Here is a 22408-nt window from a genome sequence, read left to right on the forward strand (position 1 = left end):
GTTCAGTGGAAGACCCCCAGACCCCCTAGGGATTTATTTATTTATTTCTGTGTGTTCTTCACAGTCCAACATTGAATCTACACAGTTCTTGTGGATGCTGATCCTAACTACAAACTAACTTGAGTAGTCTGTCTAGGTAGTCTGTTTGAAGGCTATATAATGTGCCATTTGTAGAACATACAAACACGTCTAAAGCGCCCTTGAAGACACGCCAACTTAGCGCCCTCTTCAGTGGCGAGAACGTGCTGTATGTGCCCTTTTTTTTTTTCTTTTCGCCCCTGCCCTTGAAAAAGTCTGTGCATGCCACTGCCTATTAGGTTAATTGGTGACTTTAAATTGCCCGTAGGTGTGAGTGTAAGCATGCCTGGTTGTCTGTCTCTATATGTCATCCCTGCGATTGACTGGCGACCAGTCCAGGGTGTACCCCGCCTCTCGCCCAATCACAGCTGGGATAGGCTCCAGCCCCTCCGCGACCCCTTACGGGATAAGCAGTATAGATGGATGGATGTATTTTGATGAACAGCTCAGTGTTAACATGTAAAGATAATAGGCATTACTGTTGCACTCTAACAATATTTGTCCTTGATATTGTTCTTTTTTTAATTTTTATTCTTGCTTAAAGTCACATTATATCTTTATTGCTGTTATAATTAAATGCATCTTATTTTAGATGTCTCCCTCGCTGTCTTTTAAAGCTGTTATTTTCCATAATGTGATGCTTGTTTCTCTTTAAATGGCTTTTCTATTGTAATGATGCTGTATAAATAAACCTATCTACTATGTAAGGAGATACTTAAGGGGGGCATTAGACATGTTTTTTCCTGTAAGCTCTAATAAAAGCACTTTAAAGCTCGTATCCTCTCTCTGAATTTTTAATATTAAGTGTTTCCTCTTAATGAGGGATAATTTGATGTAAATATGAATCAACTTGCTCTCAGCGCCCCTCCATCTCTCTCTCTCTGACGTGTCCACGCGCTCAGAGCTCCTATCATAGAAATCAGAGTCAAACTCACTGACAGCACATGTAAACCGCACATTTCTCCAGGTTCTGTTGGTCTAGGCTGCAGATTCCCGGCTTGAACACTCATCTGAGGGGGTTTCTAGCTTCTTGTTGGCGACTTTAAATGTTGTTAAAGTTGTGGCAGCGGCAGAGACAGCAGCAGCCTCTCACAGGCGGGATTGTTCTGCCCTTCTCCTCGCTCAAACAGTAAACAGTGGCGCTTTTACAGTGCAGGCAGGCAGACAGGGTCGAGTGTCTCCCCTCGCCTGCGCACTGCGCGGTTACCTGGAGAAGAAGATTTGGATTAAGACTAATGAACTGGGGGGTAAATAATCTCCACGGGACGCTTCAGTGGACATAACACGACTCATTGAGCCGCTCTGGGATTCTTTTCTACTCCTTTTTGTACGGCTGGAGACCATGTCTGTCCGCGGATACTTGGAGGCTGTTTTGAAATGCTCAGTGTTTCTCTCTCTGAGGATGTTGCTTCTTCTGCCTGCAGGGTTGCCCGTCCGCAGTCAGGGAGATTCTCAGTCCGACAACAAAGTCATGGACAACATCACGGTGCGACAAGGAGAGACCGTCTTCCTCAGGTCAGTCCTTTATTCTCATGTTCTCCTGCTGCTGCTGCTGCTGCTCTGTGGGCTTTTATTCCCCGTGTTCTTGCCTTCAGGCTGGAGCGAACAAACAGAAACATGACTGAAGTAGGGCTGGGCAAATATCCAGTTTTTAAGATATATCTGTGTGTTTTTAAACCAGATAAAGGCTGATTTAATGAGAGTAAGAATGAATAATTTCCCACTGATTAAATGAATAAACACATTTATTTTTCCTTTTTATTATTTTTAACACAGATGAGATTACACATTATGAAAAAAAGCATGACCTAACTTGTGTGACGTCACAAAACTAGGCGGGGCCAATCATCAAAAGGAGAGTTGACCACACAGGCAAATTCATGAAGTGAGGGGAATGACTGAAGCCGGTGCTTCTTCAGTCATATGATCATTAAAGTTCTAAGGCTCTGGTCATCAACCGGTGGCCCGGGGGCCACATCAGGCCCCCCAAAGCTTCCCGTCCGGCCCCCAAAGATCATTAAATTCAGAAAAGAAGATTTTAAGAGCATCCTTTTGCTTTACATGTCTGCAGCTGTTAAATCCATCCCACAAACAACACTGAAATAGTTTTAGAATGACTACCCATTTGATCTGTTTGTACAGAAATTTACTGTCAAAATCAGTCGATATTTAAAAAATGGTTAAGGTTGGCAGAAATGTTGCAAAACTTGGCAGAAAAAAGTTGTGAGAAGAGATTAAAATGTTTCAAAAAATGGTAAAGGAGGAAAAGGGGCAAAAGGTATCAAAAATTGGTTACGAATGACAAAAAATAGTGCAAGAAAGTAAAGAAAATGGGTTAAGAAGTGGCAAAAATAAAAGAAAAGTGACAAAAATTGGTAATAGAGTGGCATAAAGGGGATAAAACATGCAGAAAAAGTGGTTTAAGGGGGGTTAAAATCTTTCAATTATTGGGTTAATGAGGCAACAAGGGGAAAAAAGTTTCAACAATGGGTTAAAAGTGGGAAAAATACTTTTAAAGTTGCAAAAATTGTTGTAAAAAATGTAATAAAAGGGGCAAAAATAGAATAACAGTGGCAAAAATGGGTAAAAGAGTGACACAAAGGGGATAAACATGCAGGAAAAGTGGTTTTAAAGGGGTTAAAACCATGCAAAAATTGGTCAAAGAGGCAAAAAGTATCAACAATAGGTTTAAAGTGGAAAAATGGTTTTAAAGTTGCAAAAATTGTTGGAAAAAATTTATCAAAAGGGGTTAAAAGGTGGCAAAAATAGAAGAAAAGTGACAAAAATTGATAATAGAGTGGCATAAAGGGGATAAAACATGCAGAAAAAGTGGGTTGAAGGGGGTTCATATCTGTCAATAATTGGGTTAATGAGGCAAAAAGGGGCAAAAAGGGGTTAAAAGTGTCAAAATGGGTTAATATTGGTGCTAAATGTCAGTTAGGGAGGGCCCGTTCTCTTTGATTTTCAGGGATCAACAGGGATCCTGTTGTCAGGCTTGTCTCCTTGTGGCCTGCTGCATTATAGATAATAGGGATAGATCTCAGTAGTAATGACTAAAATATCCTGTAGTTTAAAGGAAAATACAAATGCTACTGCAAAAACATTTCAGTCAGACCAAAATGTTCATTTAATTTTTGTGTATTTGAAAGTCTGGCCCCCAGAGTTTCTGTTGAGACTAAATCTGGCCCTTGTGCAAATGTACTTAATGACCCCTGTTCTAAGGCTTATAATTTTCTCAAAGTCTTAATGCAAATTTAACTTTTGCATGTTTTAAAGGTGCATTTTATGTTTCTCTTTTTTGAATCAGGACGTATTTAAGCTGTCTTCTCAGCTCAAAGACAGTCTGGGTGGATTCAACAGCATCGTTTTTGGCAATCGAGGGTAAAAGATATTCAAGTTATAAGAATAATTAAAAAAGTTAGATTTTTTCTTTAATTGTTAGAGGCTAATTATTGAACCTTGTATTACAAAACCTAATGCCCTAATGTTCAATTAAGTGCCTCGAAGTGCCCTTTTGCCCACTATGGTCCATAACACATGACGAAGTGTCCTCCAGGGTTACAGTAAGCAAACATGACAGCGTCCTCTGCGGTGCCCTGACACTGGACAAACATGATAACATGCCCTCCAGGGTCCCAAAAGCAATGTGAAATGCTCTGCAGGATGCCCTCAAATCGAATCAGAACCAACCGAATCAAAGTGAGTCAAATCTGACTGAATCATTCTGTATTTTAATGGATAAAATTACGGCCTGTGAATCAAGAGTTGAATCAAATATCTTGAGAAGGAGAGATACAGACAAGCCTCCTCAGATCAAGGCTCAGGCAGATCAGAATCTCGTAATAGTTCTTACTTTACTTGGAGCCGCTATCAAATACTCCAAACTCTGATTCACAACTTTTTGGTGCTATGCCCGTGTGGCGTACCCCACCTTCACCCTGCCGGGATCCCAAAGGCCACAGAGGCCGCGAAGGGCCTCACCAAGAGCTATCAGGCAGGACAACTAGGACAGAGCGCAGTTAAGGATGCTTTGAAGAACAGACTAGTGCAGGGGTTTCCAAACTTTTTCTCCCAAGGCACACCTAAATTCAAGCCAAAATCCCAAGGCACACCATATTAATATCGATACAAAATACACTTTTTGAATAATGTTACAGTCAAGGTGGCCCCTAAGGGGAGATAAAGGGGGGAGCTTTCTGATTCCCAGCCAACTGGGGAATCATGGAGTTGGCAACAGGTGCCTGGACGGTGGCAAAAATGAGTTAAAAGTGATGAAAAAATGTGGCAAAATTGGGTATTAAGTGGCAAAACAGAGTAAAAATGGGTAGAAATTGGCAAAAAGTGGCCAAACAACAGTTTAAAAGTGGCAAAAACATGTTATAAGTCTTAAAAATATAGAAAAAATGGGTAAAAAGTGGCCTCAAAGGGTAACATGTAATAATGTGCTAAAAATGGGTTTAAAGGGATAAAAAAGGGCAAATTTGGGCAAAAAGGTGACCAAACAAAGGCTAAAGTGGGTGAAAGTTGGCACAAAAGGTGGCAAAAATGGGTTGAAAGTGTCCAAAAGATGGACGAATAGGTTACAAATGGCAGAAAAGTGTCAAAAATGAGTAAAAGTTGCAATAAAAGTGGTTTAAAGGTTTTTAAAAGGGATTATAAAGGGGCAAAAATGTCCAAACAATGGCAAAAATGGGCTAAAGGGTAGCAAAATGGGTTAAATGTGGCCAAAAGTTCAAAAAAGGGGCAAAAATGGGTCAAACGTAGTAATAAGAGGTGGCAAAAATGCTACAAAGCAGCAGATTGACCACTTGAACTTGTCAAAAAAATGGTAAAAATGGGTAGAAAAAATTGTCAACTTAGTTAAATGTTGCATGAATTAATGATTTTAACACTAATTTCCACCCAATAATAGCCTGCCATGCTTTTCAGCTCTTAATGAGGTAACTGTTAGCCAGGATGCTAGCACCAATGCTACCAATCCAACACCTATGCGCTGAAATCACAATTGGGGAGGGCCCATTCTCTGGGTTTTTTCAGTACTTGCATTAAAGCTGAAGTAATAACGTATGGCTGTACAAATTCCCATGGCACACCTAGACTTGCCTCAAGGCACACTTGTGTGCCTCGCCACACCATTTGAGAACCACTGGACTAATGGTTTCTGAGGTGCTGATGTGGTTCTACATTGGAGGAATGTCAAATGTCACATCCTCAACAACCTGCACTAAAATTTTGAAATACATGGAAAAAAAGAGAGATTCACACCCTTAGCATAAATGCTCCTAGATTAAATAAACCATGTTATTTCCCCTTTAGACTAAACATTTTAAATAGATGGTCAATAAACACAGTTACATTATTGATCATTAAGCCTGACGTTTTCTTTAATTGTTTTATTCACTGTTGCTTTCACCAATGTCCAGATGAAGTCAGAAGAAACACACGCTTTTTTAAACCAATACAGGCCGCTTAGATTCACACACCGTCTTATTCATGGTTGAAAACTTATCAATAAATCTTAAAAACTCCAGGTTTCCCAGCCTTGCTCTCCTGCTGCTGTCTGAAGTGTTTATTGGCTGTGCTGTTGCCTTCAGGTCTGTGGGAAGAACCAGAAACATGACTGAAGTGTTGTCTGTTTATATCATGCTCCCGCCGCTGAAAAAAAAGGGGGGATTTCAGAGGATTAGTATCTGGAAAACACTCAAACCAGAAGCGATACTCTCCTAATCTGTAGCAGCTGTTAACCACAGACTTAGCGGTTTTAATTGTTGTGTGACAGTGCAGAACGAAGGTGAAGGAGCCAAAAAAGTCTGTTTTCTGCTCCCTCTCTCTTTTTTTCCAGGCCCTGTGCTGAGAGCTGAGATAAGGTGTTAGAGGTGAAAAATAAAACACAATGGAAACACAGTGTATATTCTGCACGCTGAAAATGGATTGAATGGTTATTCCTGAAGACGGGAGATTGTCTGCGCTGACCTTTCCCCTCCTCTGCGCCCTCAGAGGCTTACTGGAAACAGAGGGATTTGTGTTGCTTTCAAGTGCAGTGGGAATGTCCAGTGTGACATGAGCGGTAATCACTGAGGCTGAGGGGAGGGTTTTCTCTGATGGCGGCGTTGACATGCAGGCTGCTGTGTAGGAGGTGGATGTCATGGCGAGCATTGTTAGCACATGTTGTTGCACTGTTGGTGATTCATAAAGTTTGAAAGGAGCAACCGTCTTCTGAACACCTCGTCTGACATTTTATCCTCTGAAGTCTAGTGTTTTCACTTGATGGATTTGGGGTCAGAGTAAAACCTTCCTGGAGAAATGCCCTGGTGATGCAGAGGCTTCAGGGTCACTGTGTCTAACAGGAGATTTTCAAAGAGCCGTGGTTGGATATTGTCTTAAAAATATCTTCTTTTATTGCTGTGTGAGCCTGACTGTCCTAAGTTAAGTGAAGTGTTTTCTCATGAGTGATTTAAGAGTTTCATAAAGACTAACAGCAGAGGATTGTGGTTGTTTGTCCTTGAAAGGCTGCAGTCTCTTTAAAAAGTGTGATTTCTCCACTTGATGCCGTTTATATTGGCTGTAACATGCATACTAGGACGCAGCTGCTACCTTGTCAGGTTAACATGCACACCTCTGCTTGACTCTGCAGAAGACACTTTGAATCCAAACTGAATTTGGAAGTATCAGCATATCAGACATTTGCAAAAATCCAATACAGTGCATCCCTATTTTTTCATATCTATGGAGTCATTTCATTATTATTAACTACAGGGAAAAACCCTGAATTGATCCTCTCAGCCTAATAATGGTCCCCTGTGGGGTTCAGCCCCCCTCCCCCTTAAAACCACTGATTTAACCGGATGAAGGATTTTGGTAGATGGTGAGCATATGTTTGCAAGAGCTCAGCAAGCAGCCAAAGAGCATAAAAAAAGACACAAGATCAGTCTGAAATGTCTTCATTCTTTCATGCATGCATGTTAGTATTCACTTGACCGGCAGGTATCAGACGTGTTCATGTGGTTCCGGTTTTCAGTACTACCCCATAGCATGACATAGCAGGTTCTGTTGCTTCATCCACCTCTTCCTAGATGTTCTTTTGGCATCATCTTGTAGGGATGTAAAGGTATCAAAATCTCACGGTATGGTAATATCTCAGTAACAAGCCCACAGTACGGTATTTAAGACTTGACAAAAAAGTGATGTAAGTATTTAAATATTACAGATATGTGCAAAAAAGTGCAGTGGGTGTGCATTAGGCTTTAAGATATATTCTTTTCCTTTAGATCCAGTGTTCACTAACCTTCTAAAACCTTTGTCCACTGAAAACACGAGTACGTCTTTGCAGACATATCCACAGATATACCGCCACTGTTTCTCATTTCTCTACTCCATGACTCCGCCATTTTTGCAGTGTAGAATCAAGCAAACGAGTGGAGCACAAATCATGGTTGGTAAGCAGGACCAATGAGAACTATAGTTCCCACGTCCATTAGCTCTGCCCCACTAAAATAAACCTCAGCTTTCTATCCTGTAGACATACTGTTTGAAACGGTCACATGCAGGACGGTATTTAGGTGCTTCTGATACTGCGGTTACACCCCTGTTATCTTGAGATCAGACAGGGCAGTCTTAAACTATAAGGTGCATGTGTGAATAAACACCTCAGGGAGATTTCAAGGGCAGTTTGCCTGAAATTGCTGATACATTTTTAGCAGTGTGTATCAGAAAATGGCAGTAACAAGGAAACATGGGTTATTCAAAAATAGCCTTTGTGCTTCTTTGATTTCCATCATGAAGATAGCGTTTTGTTATGAATGCATGTAAATGTCTTAAGAATGTGTTTCCCTTTCCAGCAGCAGCACTATTACATCTGATGTTATAAAAGTGACAGCCAAACTCCTGTTAAAATAACTTCTGGTTGAACAAACCTGTAAAAGAAAATAAAGGACTATATAGATGTGCATCAAGCCATAGTCCTGCTCTGTGGTCTTCTTAAAGTCAAACTGTTAGATGTGCAGTGCTGGTTGTTACATCGACTATAGCAATATGAAATTAAATCACTTTATTTTTCATTCTCAGGCTGAATCAGAGACAAGTAATGATCTGTAGTTTTTTATTAGAGACCATTCATGCTGTCTAACCCTAAACCATGAAACATGTTTCTTTTCATTTAAGGTAATGCCTTTTTATGGGATATGTAGCTGCAGTTAATCAGGAGTTGTTGGTTGTTTTAGGTGCTAAAATATTCTGTAACTTTATATAAGCTTCCTTCAGAGCTCATCATTGCTGTACAGTGTGAAAATAATCATATGTGTGGCTGATCTTTTCCTGTTTAAAAGCTCACAGAACATAACCGAACATCCCTCAATATTTTCTGATAATATTTTTTGATTATTATTTCTCATTTTCCCTCTGAGCAGGGAAGAGAGTGCATGCACACTAGCATGCACAGAAGGAGAGGAAAAAATAAGCCAAACTGGTCTGATCTTCTGTCTTGGTTAGGGCTGGGCAATTAATCGAAAATTAGATTAAAATTACAATATGGCCTGCTGCCATTTTCAAATCGCAGAAGGTGCAATATTCTTTTAACCTGAAATTTGTGTCAAATAGCAGTTTAAAACTTTTTCTTGCAGTGGAGGTGTTATGCATTACAGATCATGCAATTAGCCACGGGCAATTTTTTAGAATAGTCCAAAAAATCCTACTTTTTTGTGTGTTTTTCCTATGAAATATGAGAATAACATAAAAATGCAAACTCCCTTCAGTACATCAATTCCTATCCAACTTGCAATACAAGTGAAAATCATCACAATTAGATATTTTTCAAAATTGTTCATCTCTAGCTTTATCTAATATTGTGTTGGTTGTAATATAGAATAATTTATTGCTTGTGTTTGTTGGAAAAAGAAAACATTATATAAGGAACTGAAGAAATAATCGCATATCAAATCACAATTGCAATACTAGGGAAAAAAAATCGCAATTAGATTATTTTCCCAAATCGTCCAGCTCTAGTCTTGATGCAACTCAGTTATCCTGTAAAATGCCAAAACACATGGCAGCAGTGTCACATACAGAGGGAAAGTTTTAGGAGGTTATAATGGTATTAAAAACTGGAGTGTGTATGTTTGAAAAATAAAGAACACGTTTAAAACATTATTTATAATGTAAATCAGGGTAATCAGCTAGAATTCAATGAGGTCCAGTCAGAAAAAAAATATATTAAACCAAAGGTCCGAACATCATAATTATGAGTTAGTGTGATATGTGGATCTAGGTGCGGTTTCAGGGACTTGTTGCAGGGATCAAATATGAAAATTAGTTTTCCTTTAATGCTGTTTGCTTTTCTCTCTCTGTCTTCCTCTCGTATGAATTCAGTGTTTACTGTCTTGAATGCAGACAGTTCATTGGCTGAGTAGCGTCACGTGAGATGGCTTAACTTGCATTTGCATTTGCAATTGGTCTGTGCATTTCTGGATCTGCAAAACCAGTACCGTAAATCCTAGAATAGCTGCGCTGGTTAAAGTAGAAGTGCCCCGTCAAATTTAAAGTTCCCTTTTAATCTAATGATTGCCTTTTATTGAGAGGAGCTGGGTGGTTTACTACAACCTCATGTAACCTCACACATTATACCAACAACAATAACAATTGTTAAAAATATATCGGAATCAGTGTTGGTACGGGACACATATTTATCAGAATCGGATCGGAACTGAAAAAAAGTGGATCAGTGCATCCCTACACTGAACCCACAGAGAAGAGAGGAAAGAGAGTGGAGAATTAGCAGAGGGAACCACAGCAGCCTTCACAGAATTTCATTGGATTCTGCACTGAAAACAAACAAACACAGTCACAGGCACCCGTCGTTTCCAACCAGGAGCTATTTCAGTGATCTGTCTGCTGACCTCAATCCTTGTAATGTAATTATTAGCCCGCAGGCTATCCTGCTTATACCGGCTACCTTAAACATCAAGTAAAGAACACATTAGCTTAAGTTTGTTGGTCTCAATTGATGTGGAAGACTTAATCCTGACACATCCTGACATCTCTCTTTTACAACTCCGAATCAGAGCTCACTGAGTTTGTTTTTTTTTTTTTGTGGCCTGGGATGACCGGTGTGGATGTCAGCGCAGGTGATGTCCTCTCTGTTTACAAAGAGAGAATGAACACAGACGATCAGATTAAACAGAGCTGGACTTCACTCTCTGTTTGGACTCTACTCGGTCTTTAATAGACATCTTCTGGTTTTACACTTCGTTGTAACTAAATGTCAAGCTGGCTACACGCAAGACAACTTTTAAAATCTTGATTGACTTTAAAGTACAATAAACCAGTGGTTCCCAAAGTGGGGGTCGGGACACCCAGGGGGGTCACAAGACAGTAAAGGGAGGTCGCAGGATGCTTTCCAAAAAACAAAGAGAAATATAATATGATTTATAATCATACATTTAATATCATTGTAAAAACAACATAGGTATTAAGTGACGCCTGTGTAAGTAAAAGTTATAAAAACATAATAAAATACAAGTCACATGATGCTTTGTGCAACATCGTGCACTTTATCCCCCTCAATGGAGATGCAACAGACCACAGACAAGTTATCCTCATAGACTTTCTTTTACTTCTTCTGTTTTTCTATTTCCTACCCCTTACTTTCAAGTTTCAGTGACTCCCTGGCGTCCTCCCAGGGGGTCGGGACCCCCACTTTGAAAAAACCTTGATTGAACCGGATAAAGGATTTTTTCAAGCTTGTGAGCATATGTTTGGAACGGCTTAGCATGCAGACGAAAAGCATTTTAAAAAAGCACATGATCTTACTTGGAAATGTCTCCATGTCTTAGTTATTTATATAATTATTTATAACAGACTCTTTTTGAAGTCCTGGATATTTTCTTGTAGGCTCTGTACTTGTGGCTTCTAGCCTTTACTGCTGACCATCCTCAGAACCACAGACAGCACATGGTCATCTTTTATAGCAGACTACAGGACCCTTTTTGTGGCCCTTTTTTGGTTTGGAAGGATCCTGTATCAGCGAAACGACCCAGTATTTAAGTGTCAGCCATGAAAAGAGCTGTATGAGTTCTCTTAAAGCTGAAAAGGCTCTAGCTTCCTTGATTTTATTCTTTAAGAGAGAACTAAACCATCCTCCTCCTGAGGTTACATGACCCACAGTTCCTTTGAATAAACTTTATTTAATGTGGAATGCAGCCTTTAATGAAAAGAAGGGATTGACATGATTGTAGATAAAAGGTCAAAGTAGACTGATGCTGACTCCAGAGAGGAGAGAAGGCTGAACAGAGGGATTTTCTAGTCTTTAGTGTTGTCATGATACCATAACTTTGATTTTGATGCCCACATAAAGTTTATTATCACAATATTGGATTGGAACTGAAACAGCTTCAATACCTGACGGCTCAGAAACAGGATGGTCACATTTTTGAATTTATTGTTTTTTGACAACAGAAAGTGTGAAAAATACATTTTCATTTAAGTTATAAATGTTGTTCAGGCTGCACAGCAGAGATTAGCGCCATAGATTCACAACAAGAGTTCCTGACTGAATCTTGGTTTTCCCGTTCTCTCAGTGCATGAGTGGGTTCTCTTTAGGTGCTCCGGCTTCCTGATACAGACCAAAAACATGTTTGTTATGTCAACTGGTGACTCTAAATTGCCCGTAGGTGTGAGTGTGAGCAGGTCTCTCTACGTCAGCCCTGTGATTGGCTGGTGACCAGTCCAGGATGTACCCCGCCTCTCAGCCAGTGACTGTTGGGATTGGCTCCAGTAGAGATAAGCGATGTAGAAAATGGATGTGACAAATGTTAGAGCTGAAATATGATCATTGGGTTTTTTCATTATACTTTAAAAATATATTTAAAAAAATATTTTTAACAGTATAATGTGTTTCTTTGCAGTTCAGAGAGCTTCACACATGAACAATGGAGTCAAACAGAACTAAAGTCTTAGTAGTTCTTCAAATGCACAAATATGGTAAAAACAGGGAATTTAAGAGCGTTTATAAGTATAACAAGTTCAGGATTAGTCCAGGACTTCTCAGAAGTTGCTGGCTGCAGACTGTAGTTCTTTGAGAAACCACATCTGTTAGAGCAGACATAAAGGCTAAACCTTCAAAATAAAACCAGGTTGGGGGGGTTAAGGGTTAAGTTACCCCAACCTAATCTTAGAATACCAAAAGTACAAAGTTAAAACCTGCCAAATGTTTAACAAAGTCAAATAAAGAGTCTGCTATCAGGAAAAAAGCTCATTCTCATTGAAACATTCTATCATAGGAAACGTTGCATCTGTACCTCCATTAGCTGCATAAGCTATGTAGATAATGTAGCTATGTAGCTAATGTAAAGCTAAAACTCATGTATATTTTTATACCACTGAAGCTACAAAGGTAACGTTCACTACATACACTATGTAGCAACATTATCTATGTAGCTCATGCAGCTATATAACCTTTAGCTACAATTGCTAAAGCTCACAATGCTAAAGCTAACGTAGGTGCATTTGCATAGGATTGTAACTGATGAATTTAACATTGTGAGCTTTAGCAATTGTAACTTAATCTAATGTAGTTACGGATTATGTAGCTAGGACGATAATGTAGCCAAAGCTAAAGCTCATGGATATCTATACCAATGAATCAACAAAGGTAATGTTAACTACATATGCTATGTAGCTACATTGTTTATGTAGCAGATGCAGCTACATTAGCTTTAGCTACAATTGCTAACACTCACAATGCTAAAGCTACCTTAGGTGCATTGGCTCACGAAGCAATGTTAACTAAGTTGGTAGCGTAGCTATGCTAGCTTTAGCACCTTTGGTGTAACTACTTCTTAAATGGTTCTTTCCATATTTTAACCCAGACTTGACCTCTGACCTTTTTCTCTGTTTTATTTATGAAATGTTTCTTAGTCTGTTAGGTTTGTAATGTGGGTATTTCATGAATGTAACTGCCAGACTTTGTTTTTGAAAGCTGAATTTGAAAAACTGGAAATACCATGTACCTGCAAATGTAAAACTTCTTCAGTATTTAGAGAGAAACAACATCTCACAGTTACAGTCTGCCATAGGAGGTGTATGACATCCATGGTCTTCACTCAGACTGTCTTGCCAGCAGCTGAAAGCTGCCTCGCTGTAAGGAGATGTTCAGTAAAACCTTAATGAGGTCATGGTTATCTTCAAGGTTTTCATGTTTCTTTCCCTGCCTTGAACCTCACAGAGAGCGCACCAGGTAACAGCTAATCCAGACTTGGTGTGTGGTGGCTGTGTAACGTCAAGTCTTTGCTAAAATAGAGAGGAAAATAATAAATAGAGAGCTATATTTACTTTAGCAGATACAAATGTCAGTGTTGGCTGAATGTGTCACAAAGATAAACACAGTATGGTTACACTTCTGGTTGGTTCTTTTTAAAGGAAAAGCCTGTTTCTTGTTTTTTTTTTTTTTTTTTTTTTAAATGGAGATACCTCATTTGTGCAGAATACTTTCATTCTGAAAAATGCATCGTCACTTGTAGGTGGATTTATGGGGGTAAAACTTACGAAGATAAACAGGACTGTGACAGACGCGGCCAACATGAAGCACACACAACGATAGACGTCAGAATGTGAGCTGACGTGCTGCAGCCGTCACACAGCCAGTCTGAAACAGGAACAGATGCACATTATGTAGTCCATTGTTGGTTGATTGTAGCTTTAATACATCCCTAACATCCGCCCATGTAAGTCTGGTTGACTTATCACTGGATGAGTCTCTTACCTGCACCTTTCCTTGACCCTGTTCAGGGTTTACATAGGTAATAAAAAAAGCAGACAGCAAAGACTGAGAGGCTAGTTTTTTTGTTTTTTAAACAGACCCTGTGAGTGCTGCAGAGACCTCCCAGCCAATATAATGCTCAATGCTACCCAGAATAACAAACAGAGCTCGTAATGTGAGAAACAAATTGTCATTTTTCCCTCAGAGCCTGTTGAAATTGGCGTGCAGAACCATTATTATTTTTTCTCTTTAGTGGAGAGTGCTGTCTCTGTGTTTTGGATCGTGTTTGTCCATCTTGTACTGTCTTTATATTTTCTGTTTGAATGTTCATTTTACTCAGGAATGGCCTCTCTGGGATAAATAAAGTTTTTTTTAAATTGAATCCAGTCATTGCCCCCGCCGTGCACAGGTCAACTAGCTGGGCGAGTGTGAACTTGCCGTGATGTGCATCATCCCGGCGGCAGAGCGGTGATGGCTGTTTCATTCAGAAATTGATTCGCGCATTCGGTGGTCATGCTTTGCTTTCATCTTGTTGGTGAGAGCCCACTCGTACAGACACATGGGCTGAAAAAGCCTTTTGAGTCTGAGGCGCATACTGGATGCTCAGATTGTAATAGGGTCCAGCTGTCTGGCTGCCTCAAATAAATTCAATTTTCTGCTGCCCATAAAAGTCTGACTGATTTTTTTTTTTTTTTTTTTTTATGAATTTATTTTTAAACAGAAGAGATGTGGAGATCACTGCTGCATCTTTTCTGTAAGCAGATAAATGTGAAGCATCATCGACTGTGGTTTTATTTGTGGCATCTCTAAATTTGACGTCAGTTTCATTAGGATTTTGGAAACGGCTTTTGGCTGCAGGAAATGTAATTTCTGGTTTATATAATTTTAAAATGCAAGCAAACTCATAAATAATTTCAAATTTTTCAAATGCACTGGCAGCACTTTTCCAAAGATTTCCAGCATTTTGGTGCAGCCAGCAGTGCTCTCATGAAGATTCAGTCCCTCTAGGTAGCTAAAGCTCATGGATATCTACACCAATGAATCGTAATGTTAACTACATATGCTATGTAGCTACATTGTCTATGTAGCTGATGCAGCTACATTAACTTTAGCTACAATTGCTAAAGCTCTCAATGCTAAAGCTACTTTAGGTGCATTTGCATAGCATTGTGATTGATGCATTTAGCATTGTTAGTGTTAGCAATTGTACCTAATCTAATGAAGTCCATGGATAATGTAGCTTGGTAGCTAAAGCTAAAGCTCATGGATATCTATACCAATGAACTGAAAAAGGTAATGCTAACTACATATGCTATGTAGCTACATTGTCTATGTAGCTGATGCAGCTACATTAGCTTTCGCTACAAATGCTAAAACTGACAATGTTAAAGCTAACTGAGCTACATTGGCTTAAATAGCAATGTGAGCCACTCTCATGAGCACTCTTGAAGATTCAGTCCTGCAGATTCTGCACCTTTTGATGCCAACGATCATGAAGCAGTGGAGATTCAGGATTTCTTCTGTTACTCACAAAGAGGTTTCAGTACATGTTTTAATTTTTACTTGAATTATATTACAGTTTATAATCCTGATGTTCTGACAAACGTCAAAGATGTACTCAAAGCTGCAGAGACAGCTCAGGTGAGCTGAGATGCTGTAATGCTCTTTATCTAGTAGATAATCAGATTCATTAGATGTTTTATTTTGATGGTTTTGTAGCTGTTTTTTCCTCAGAAACCTTATAAACTCAGACCTCCTCAGACATCCTGCAGTAATGTTTCAGAAGCTTTTTGTATTCAGCTGATGACTCTATGGCACAAGCTGTGTGGCCCCATGTGTGACAGAGGGTCACACACTCTGACCTCTGTCACACCTGCAGCTCTGCCCGATGATTGACACCCAGACAGGTGCCAAAGCGAGGCAATTAGTGAGGAAATTATTAACAAAATAGAACGCAGAGGGCAGATTCTCAGCAGATACAAAGTTAGAAAACATTGAGATTGACAGGGAAAAGTGTTTTGTATTACATTAAGATGTTTTTTGTTTATAATGCTCCAAATGTTTTCTCTTGGTGAAAGATCTGGACTGCGGACAGGCCAGTTCAGCACCCGGACTCTTCTATTGTGAAGCCATGCTGTTGTGATGGATGTGGTATGTGGTTTAGCACTGTCTTGCTGAAATAGCCAATGCCTTGGTTGTCTGGATGGGAGTATATGTTGCTCCAAAACCTCTGTCTTTCCAGCATTGATAGTTCCTCTCCAGATGTTACAGCTGCCCACACCATAGGCACTAATGCAACCCCATACCATCAGAGATGCAGGCTTTAGAGCTGAGCCAGGAGAACAAGCTGGATGATCCCTCTCCTCTTTAATTCACAGGACACGGCGTCTGTTGTTTCCAGAAAGAATTTAAATTTTTGATTCCTCTGACCACAGAACAGTATTCCATTTTGCTTCAGTCTATTTTAATGAGCTTTGTCCCAGAGGAGATGATGGCAATTCTGGATCTTGTTCACATATGGCTTGTTTTGGGGCAACTGTGGCTCAGTAGGAAGAGTTGGTTGCCTTTTAATCGGCCTCCATGCTTCGGCTTATCCTGCTTCTTTGCAATTTTTCACCCGTTTAAACTGCCTTTTTCCATTAAATGCCACTTTTACTCCATTTTTCCACCTTTTTACAGCTCTTTGCCCATTTTAGTCACTTTTCACCGTTTAGATTTTGCCTCTTGCTTTTCAATAATTTGACTCCTTGGTTGAGCTGGGTTGACTAACACTTATCTAGAGTGTGATCCCTCATCAGGTGCATTTGTCAAGTGTCTTCTGCTGAAACCCATCAGTTAGTGTGTACTATAGCCGTTTTTTGAGCCAGTCTGATGCAGTCACCATACCGAAAATAATGTCTCAAAGAGACCTTTGGTCAACCCAGAAAAAGAGCTGAGGCTAATGAGGAAAACCGTGCACGAGCTCCCAGCCTTCAAGGAGGTAATAGTCGATATATGAATAGAGATTCAGCGGTTTCTGGACAGGCTTTGCTTGTTTGTATTAATGATGGAAACTGAAGGAGATATTCACTTTCACATTAACCTTGTAGGATAATCAAGAATAAATGAAGAACAACATCCAGTGGAATCATTCTGCAGCACCTGGATGACCATCTGTACTGTCTTTTTATGCCAGGCTCTGTTTTCTGTGTCTTCCTCATGCCTGTCTTTCTTTCTCTCATTCAGTGGCCTATCGTACAGATTATGGCCTCACAGGGCAGCAGCTACAGACCAGGGTTTAGAAGATGTATTCTTTAAGTGCAGCGCTTATATAAATTCTAAGCAGTGGAGGGTCTGATTGTGCTCTTTGTTAAACTCTGTGGATGTGCGTTAGCATATGTGCAGCCCTGCTTTCCATAAAACAGGCTAAATAAGGAGCACATTAATTTCCCAAGGCTCCGCCGGCTAAACTGGACTTAAAAAGAGCCGCTCTGCGTCCTCCTGAGACTATGATTAATAAATGTCACTGCGGTGGCCGTGCTGGACTGACAACCTCCTGAGACGCTTATCTACCTGCACAGGCCGTGCCGGTGTGCGAGCAGCATCGTGTTAACATTTATCCCTTTGTCTCCTCGCTGCCTGATGAATGCTTCTAGGTGAAATGTTTCAGGGATGGAACTCTCTACAAATCAGGGCCAAGTTTGATTTTTAGTTTGCATGTAGAAATATCTGCTTGACACATGTATGGATCGGCTTTCAGCTCGCCCGCTGCATCGCTGTTATGAATAGACCAATCAGAACGCGACACTCCGCTGTCAGAGTTTTCCCCGGGAGGAGTTCCCAGTGGCAGACAGTCATTTCAGTCCCCGTATGCCACACACCAAGATTGGAAAGCTGATAATTTGATTTCACAGAGGGACGCTAACCATCCTCTCTGTAATTCCATTTGCTTTCACCTTGCTTGGTCCTCCTGGGCTTCCATCCATCAGCAACACGTTTTCACTTATTGTTTTTCAGTCCCAGAGAGAGGTTTCCTCAAATGAATAAACAGGCTATCACAGCAGACATTGCAGCAAAAAGGAAGAAATCAAACTTTATTTTATTATAGATACTTACAGCAATGGTGACATTTCTTTTGTTTGATTAACCACTCATTGTTTGATTTTTTGATTGCACTCAATTTGCAAAAACACAGCTTTTTTTTTTTTTTTTTTTTAAAGTACACTGTTTAAAGTAGTGCAATCAAGTGTCTAAGTGTGCCAGATACTTTTGAGCATACATGTGTTTGCAGAAGACCATGTAGAAACAATAACAAGTGCAACTCGTGACCTGCAAGAAAATATCACAATTATAACCTGGATTATATAGTATTTTATTGTTTTTGATTTGTACGCTTTATACTACATTACTGCAAAAGAAGGAAGGATTTTTCTAGAAGGAAACAGAACTCTGGAACACATTGACCGTGTGATATGTTAGTGTTACTTTTCCGGTTTTATATGCAAAAAGAATTATTGCTCTATCTCATTTGGTTATAATTCTACCTGCGGTTAAAAATAGATATGCAAATGGGAGCGCCGGCTATCCATTAGGTTTTAAAGGGTTAAAGTAACCTAATCATGAATCTGGTTCAGTCTACTTCTGTGCCCACTGAAGGGTTCTGAGTGCATAAAACCTGCATTCACTGACAGGCAGAAAATCTCACTGTGCCTCAGCCAGAGCCAGTAAAGAAAGGTGAGAAGGCATGCCACTAGAAACGTACAGTAATATTTGCACAAATATGACTCTGCTAGTGTCTGCAGCCCTGGGTTTGCAATTGCTATGCATACTCCTCACCTGTCATATTAACCTTACATGCCAGATAGACGGTGTCATGGGATATGATTCACGTTCATCTGGAAACCTCCCATGCAAAGTGTTTGTAAAGGTCAGTACTTTCAAAAGATTCTTAAATTGTAATTGGATGAATGTTCTGTTATATATAGAACGGGCCAGTCAGAGGGACAAGACAAAAGAGGAAGTAGGCATGTGCAGCTTCAGTACTATACTGAGCTCCATAGGCTAGTGCCAGCGGTTTGTTGACAGTAGAGCATGTTGATGGACAAAATTCAAGCCAAAAAAAGGAATTTTCCAAATTCCACACTGTGCCCCCCCCCCCATACAGGAGCCTAGTTTGGGAGTTGCTTTTTTTTTTCTTCCCCTCTTCTTTCCTCTTGTTCTCTTTTTCAGTTAAGTAAAAGGGGCACTGCTCATGCGGCAGCCCCGCAGTTCTCCTGCTTCTGTCCTCCCCCTGTTATGTGTCAATGTCTTTTTTATGTTTCTTGGACGGGATGTAACTGAAAGGCAATTTCTCCCCCGGGGGATCAATAAAGGACTGATTGATTGATTGATTGAAAATTCATGCCAAAAGCGGTCGAGAGATTTACAAAACCACCCTGTCTGCTAAGAAAAGCTTTCACTGTGGCTGTTTGCCTTTGTTTTAACAGAGAAATGTAGTCCAGCTCTGAAAAAAAAAAAAAAAAAAAAAAAAAAAACTACTTTAGCTACATGTATACTAGCACATACCTGCAGGTCAGCAGGTCAGAATCTTTCACTGCCGTTCTTTGCTCTTTATTTCATTTCATAAATAAATGTGGTCCTGCTATTGCTTTGTCCCAGATAATCACTGGCAGCCAGTATTATTGGCTTCCAGTACAGCTAAACCCCGCCCACCGACTGACCTGTTCAACTCACATGACCCTCATTGGCTAGACCTGTTTTCTGATGTTGCACAAATGTGGATCGGAGATATAGACTGTAGAAAGAACTGGACATGCATGTGTGGTGTCAGCCTTTTAATTACAATAGGTGGATGCAAACAACTTTTGAAGCCAATCCATAGCAGCTTCATATTGAAATCACGGCCTCAACTGAACTTTGGATCAACCCAACGGCAGACAAGAGCCCGCCCACTAAGCTCCACTTCCTTTCAGCTCAGCTAGCACTAAAGCTGGTCTTCTGGTAGCGTCTACCTGTCAACTATCTGTCAATCAAATGAGACAAGCCAATCAGTGCACAGTGGGGTCTAAATGACTGTGGTACAGTGAGAGGACATGAAGACATTAGCTAATGAGACACTTATGGTTTACTGAACCAGGCTGTAAACCAGTTTATTTCTAGTGTATAAAAAGGCGTTTTAACATGTGCTGTGTACAGGTGTTCCTGCAGCCAGCCTCAAGTAGACACTCTCTGTATTGCCATTTTTTGCACTTCCACATTGGCTTCATTTTTCAGGACTGGAGGTTGCCACTTGATTGGAGCTTTGCAAGACGGATTTGCCTGATGGCAGACGCGGAGTCCAGCCAAACCAAATGTTTTGCAAGGTTATCTTGTACTGACTCAGAAACTAAACATCAGATGTCTACACTTTAACTGACCTCAGATTATTTCTATATTGTCAAATGTTTGCATACTGCTGCTGTTAAAACCACTTAAAACACCACAAAGCACTGATGTGGACTGAACATGTATAAACTGTTACTACAGACTGTATCAGAAGTTTACACTGAAAGCTCGTCCCTAATTTCTACTTCCTGTCTGTGTTTAAGCACACAGGAGCCGGTCGAGGGCAAACGTTCCCAAATCCATCACTTTTTTATAATCACAATGATAGTGGATGATAATAATCCACTTTAAAAGAGCTTTCTGGAGCGTAGTGATTAGGCCATGTCGCATGTACGTGGATGGAATGGGTTTAAATCCAGTGTGTGGATCCCTCTGTTTTTTTTTTTTGTTTTTGTTTTTTTGTTTTTTTTGTTTTTTAATCCACTGTCCCTCCATTCAAAAAATGCATATAAAGCTAAAATATAAATCTTGAATTTAAAAGTTTCTCTTATTGTGTCACTGCTGCATGCATTTCCAGAACAGGCATTTGCAGTCATCCACATTTTCTTTCCAAATATTCATGTCCTTAACCCTCAGGTAAATCAAGGCACATTCTTTGCATTCTGTTTTGGATTTCTTGAACCAATTTGTAGAGGTCAAAATGTTTACTTAAGGTCTTTTGCATAATTCCCACCAATTTCTGGACACTGCACAAAAAAAATGAAAATGCATCAAACTTGATGTTGGTGGTAACTGATTGTGACTGTCTTTGATAATGATTTAAAAAATAATCCATTCAGGATTTTTTATATGGAAAAAATTTCATTCTGCTAAATTGAAAATTGAACAAACTGGTATTTAAAGGGTTAAAAACACAATAAATGACCAAAGATTTGCTATGTCGTAATCAGAGCTGGAGGTGAAAACAGAAAAAAACAAAACAAATGTTTTGAAAAATATTATAAATCATGACTTTCAGCATTTAATAGGTGCAGAAAATGTCCCCTAGGGATACGTGTGTGTAGTCGTTTAAAGGTATGCCTAAAGAAATGGTGTCTGTGAGACTAATGATTGCTTTTAAAGGGTTAATGCTAAGAATAGCAAACTCCCCAATTCACCCAGATCATCAGCCTCCAGTTGATGGTTAATTTCTTAAACTATGTCTAGAACTTTCTGTCATTTTAGTCTTAAATAAAGTGGTGCTTCACTTTAAGATTGCTTCCTTAATTTGATCATTTGATGGAGGGATTGAAGCATGATTTTGAGGATTCAGCAGCAGTCCTATCAAACAGATATTAGTCACTGAGTAAAATGTGATGTATTTAGTGATAGTTAGGCCAAACTGTACACCTAATTGGTTTATAATGAGGTTATCATTAAGGATGTAATTCTCCCTCTAAAGCCGGCTGAAAAGCTCTTATTTCACTTTGATTTCCACACTCACACTCTTAATTTGGCACGCCTCTGCTGAAATCCAGCAGACAGAAAACTGCTGGGTCACGCCAGGCTCTGCAGTCATACTTTTCATCAACAAATCTTAATAGAAAATAGACCCAGGAGACTTTCCGTGCCGTTGTACTGCCTGACATTAACTTGAGCAGATGCTCTGGGAGAGAGCTTGGCCTACATACCGTCTCCATATTGTTGTTGAGAATAATCCCATATCTCCAGTGGATTAAAGATTGAGGACTTGCTGAACTGTGGAACAGTAGCTCTTCGTCATCATTCATCTCCAGAAAAGACTTTTCCTCTCTCTCTCTGCGTGTCTCCCCTCTAACTTGTCCCGCTTTGAAGTGATTTAATTCTGCCTTGAATGCCGTCCAGGAAATTACAAAACCGCTGTAATGAAGTGTGGCTGATTGGACAAGTGCCCTTGTGTGCACATTCATTTTTCGGCTATCCTGGAATTTCAGAATAAGAACCAGGCAGGTTGAATTGCTCAAATAGATTTTTTCTGCCCTTAACCTCCAGCAATTTAGAGCTGTCTGGTACCAATCCTGCAAGTTAATCATCATCTGAAGGGCTGTTTCCTTTTAACCGAACTGGAGCTTGCATGTTAGTTATTTCATGAAGCTCAAGCAGGAAATTGTAGAGAAGAGCTGCGAAGCATTTTTACTCACTCCTGAGAAAGTCTCCTCATCCACGTACTGTAAGGCGATTGAATAATGTCAGTAGTCACACCGGCCTGGCTTGTGTTCTACTTATGCATCCAGGTTTCATCGCAACCTCATCATCTTC

At 39.9% G+C, this 22408-nt stretch overlaps 1 protein-coding gene across 3 annotated transcripts in view; it reads left to right on the plus strand.

Moving 5' to 3' along the window:
• Window positions 1-22408, plus strand: part of ntm (neurotrimin) — a 930591-nt gene that overhangs the window by 675888 nt on the left and 232295 nt on the right. For 2 of the 3 annotated variants that reach the window (XM_041801722.1, XM_041801724.1), the window contains exon 1: window positions 1033-1593. In XM_041801722.1, coding sequence (XP_041657656.1) covers window positions 1421-1593 — 173 coding nt within the window. In that variant the 5' untranslated portion in view covers window positions 1033-1420. Of the gene's footprint in view, window positions 1-1032; window positions 1594-22408 lie in introns of those variants that run through there. The other variant, XM_041801723.1, reaches the window with a different exon arrangement.

This window comes from Cheilinus undulatus, linkage group 12 (assembly GCF_018320785.1).
Source record: "Cheilinus undulatus linkage group 12, ASM1832078v1, whole genome shotgun sequence".
Classification (NCBI taxonomy): Eukaryota; Metazoa; Chordata; class Actinopteri; order Labriformes; family Labridae; genus Cheilinus; species Cheilinus undulatus.